The sequence below is a fragment of the Cataglyphis hispanica genome, unplaced genomic scaffold (assembly GCF_021464435.1).
Source record: "Cataglyphis hispanica isolate Lineage 1 unplaced genomic scaffold, ULB_Chis1_1.0 scaffold182_size2316, whole genome shotgun sequence".
Taxonomy (NCBI): Eukaryota; Metazoa; Arthropoda; class Insecta; order Hymenoptera; family Formicidae; genus Cataglyphis; species Cataglyphis hispanica.
Window position 1 is genome coordinate 1 of NW_026098953.1, and position 2,316 is coordinate 2,316.

At 36.3% G+C, this 2,316-nt stretch overlaps 1 protein-coding gene across 1 annotated transcript; it reads right to left on the bottom strand.

The window, feature by feature from the left end:
• Positions 1 to 27: 27 nt before the first annotated feature.
• On the bottom strand, positions 28 to 2,198 carry LOC126858647 (piggyBac transposable element-derived protein 4-like; the record flags this gene model as incomplete). Its single annotated transcript, XM_050609123.1, has 4 exons — positions 2,045 to 2,198; positions 1,115 to 1,969; positions 622 to 1,015; positions 28 to 156 (listed from the first exon to the last, which is right to left on the bottom strand). Coding segments are annotated over exons 1-4 (1,532 nt in total), but the record flags the coding sequence as incomplete, so codon positions are not given.
• Between the last annotated feature and the right edge of the window lie 118 nt (positions 2,199 to 2,316).

The following is a 2,316-nucleotide window of genomic DNA, read 5'->3' on the forward strand; positions in this document are numbered from 1 at the left end:
TTAACACGTTGACTGCCGTGGGGTCACCGGTGACCGGCACTCGACTTGGCTACAGCGCCGTGGGGGCCACCGGTGACCGGCGACGCAGCAAATGATAAAAGTACATAATTAGTGTAAATATTGATACTGATACATTTTTCAATAATACCATTGTTACTATAATGGTTTGAAGAAATTAATGCAATATAGAACATACAAAAGTAATTTTATTAGTACATGAAAAATATACATATTATCAGCGCGCATTACGATGAGTCAGATTGAAACACTGAAGGCAAAGAAAAGGTGAATCAACACAATAGGAACAATATGTTACCACTTTTTAGTACAATTCTTTGCTTTAGTTCTTCCTAGCTGCTTTGAATTTTTTTATAGCACTCCTTCCAAAATCGCCTATTATTTCGTGCATTTCCCGGCATTTTTTTTAATTCATGCCGAGGTCTTCTCGGTACGCAATTTATTGGAGAAATACAATCGTTATCGGGGCATTTCATTAGATACATTGCTAATTTCATCCTAAAATCAAGAATTGCAATATTTTTCCGCGTTACTTGTTTGAATAACACTATTGAATTTACAATACAAGTATTTAGTAAAAGCTCTATTGCCAGTTTCCTGTACCATTTGATAGTTTTACGCAGTGGTGAGCAATAAGCAACCATTTGGTCAGATAAGTCGACTGAAGATTTTCCTAAATTATATTCAACTACCATTCTTGGCTTTTCTTTTGTACAGTTTCTTTTCTGTATTGTTGTCATTTCTGCTGAATGTTTTGTAGATAGCATTAACACATCTCTTTTGTCTTTCCATTTTAAGACTGTCACTCCATTTTTATTTTCTCGCGCGATAACATCTCCACGTTTTAATTTCTGGGCCACTACTTCTTTTGGATTGTCTCGCCGATTTTTTCGTAGAGTACCCAATAAATGTGTGTGCATATCAATTAGCTTTTCAGCCAGGTTAACGCTAGTGTACCAATTGTCGGTACAGATAGTGTGGCCTTTGCCTAAAATATCTTGGACAAAGAGCCATTACAATCTCAGTCGACTTATTTCCATATATTTCACTTGTATTTTCGCCTTTGCCCGTGTAGATTTGAAATGAATAAGTGTACCCTGGCCCACTACATAATTTAAAACTTTAATTCCATATCTGTGACGTTTTTGTTTTATATATTGACGAAATAATATGCGGCCTCGAAATGGCACTAAGGATTCATCCACGCATACTACCTCGTCTGGATTATAATATTTCTTAAAATTACTGTTTAGATGATCGATAATATGAGCAACTTTAGATAATCTATTGTTAGGATCATTTTCTTCATTATTGCTGAAATGAACAAACCGCAATAACAATTCGAATCGATTTCTTGACATAATTGTGCGTGGAAGTGCCTGTTTATATCCTTCATATGTACTCCAATATAGTTCAATTTTTGGTAATCGCACTAATCCCATCCAAATAATGAGACCAAAGAAACGTTTTATTTCATTAGCATTTGTTTCATACCATTGATCTAAACGATACGATTGCAGTTCTGATTTTCTTTGCGTAGCGTAGATGTTCGTTTGTTTTGCAATAATTTCGAATATTTCTTCAGTAACAAAGAGGAAATAAAAATCATGTGGCTCCGTACAAGCAAAAATTTCTGATTGATTTGTGTTGGTACCTGACGAATCCGAAAATGTGATGTTGGTTTTATTACCTAACGGAATACGCCAATTCACATCAAACTCTTCTGGTACATCATCTTCATTGTTATCGCTATCTTCAGTTTCAGTTTCACTGTCAGACTCAATTCGGCGCCGACGTATCGTAGAAGCTCTCATCATATCGGATGAACTACTTGATGAACTTTCCTCACTCTCTGATAGCACTCGGAAATTTTTTGATGGTCTTTGTAAAATTGCACCGTCAGATGACGTACTTGATGAATAATCTTCATTTGAAGTCATATTTACAAGGGCTAATTAAAGAATTGAATGAAAGGTATAAAATGCGAAAACGTATGTAGAGTGAAAAATATAAGAAACGCACTTACTTGATTGTAGGACGCACTGAATAAGACTAAATAATGAGAGTAGTCGCTTAGCAACCGTAACACGATAGTTTGAAATAAAGGACAATCGTAAATACTCGACCACAGCGCCGTGGGGGTCACCGGTGACCCCCAGCGCGAAAAATGCTTCAAGCATGATTTTATAGCTCACTTTATTTGCTGCAAATAATACTTCAACATAATATGCATCGCATAATGAAAAATTCACGTTGGCGCCTTGGGCAAACCATGGAAAATGCGCCTGGCAGTCAACG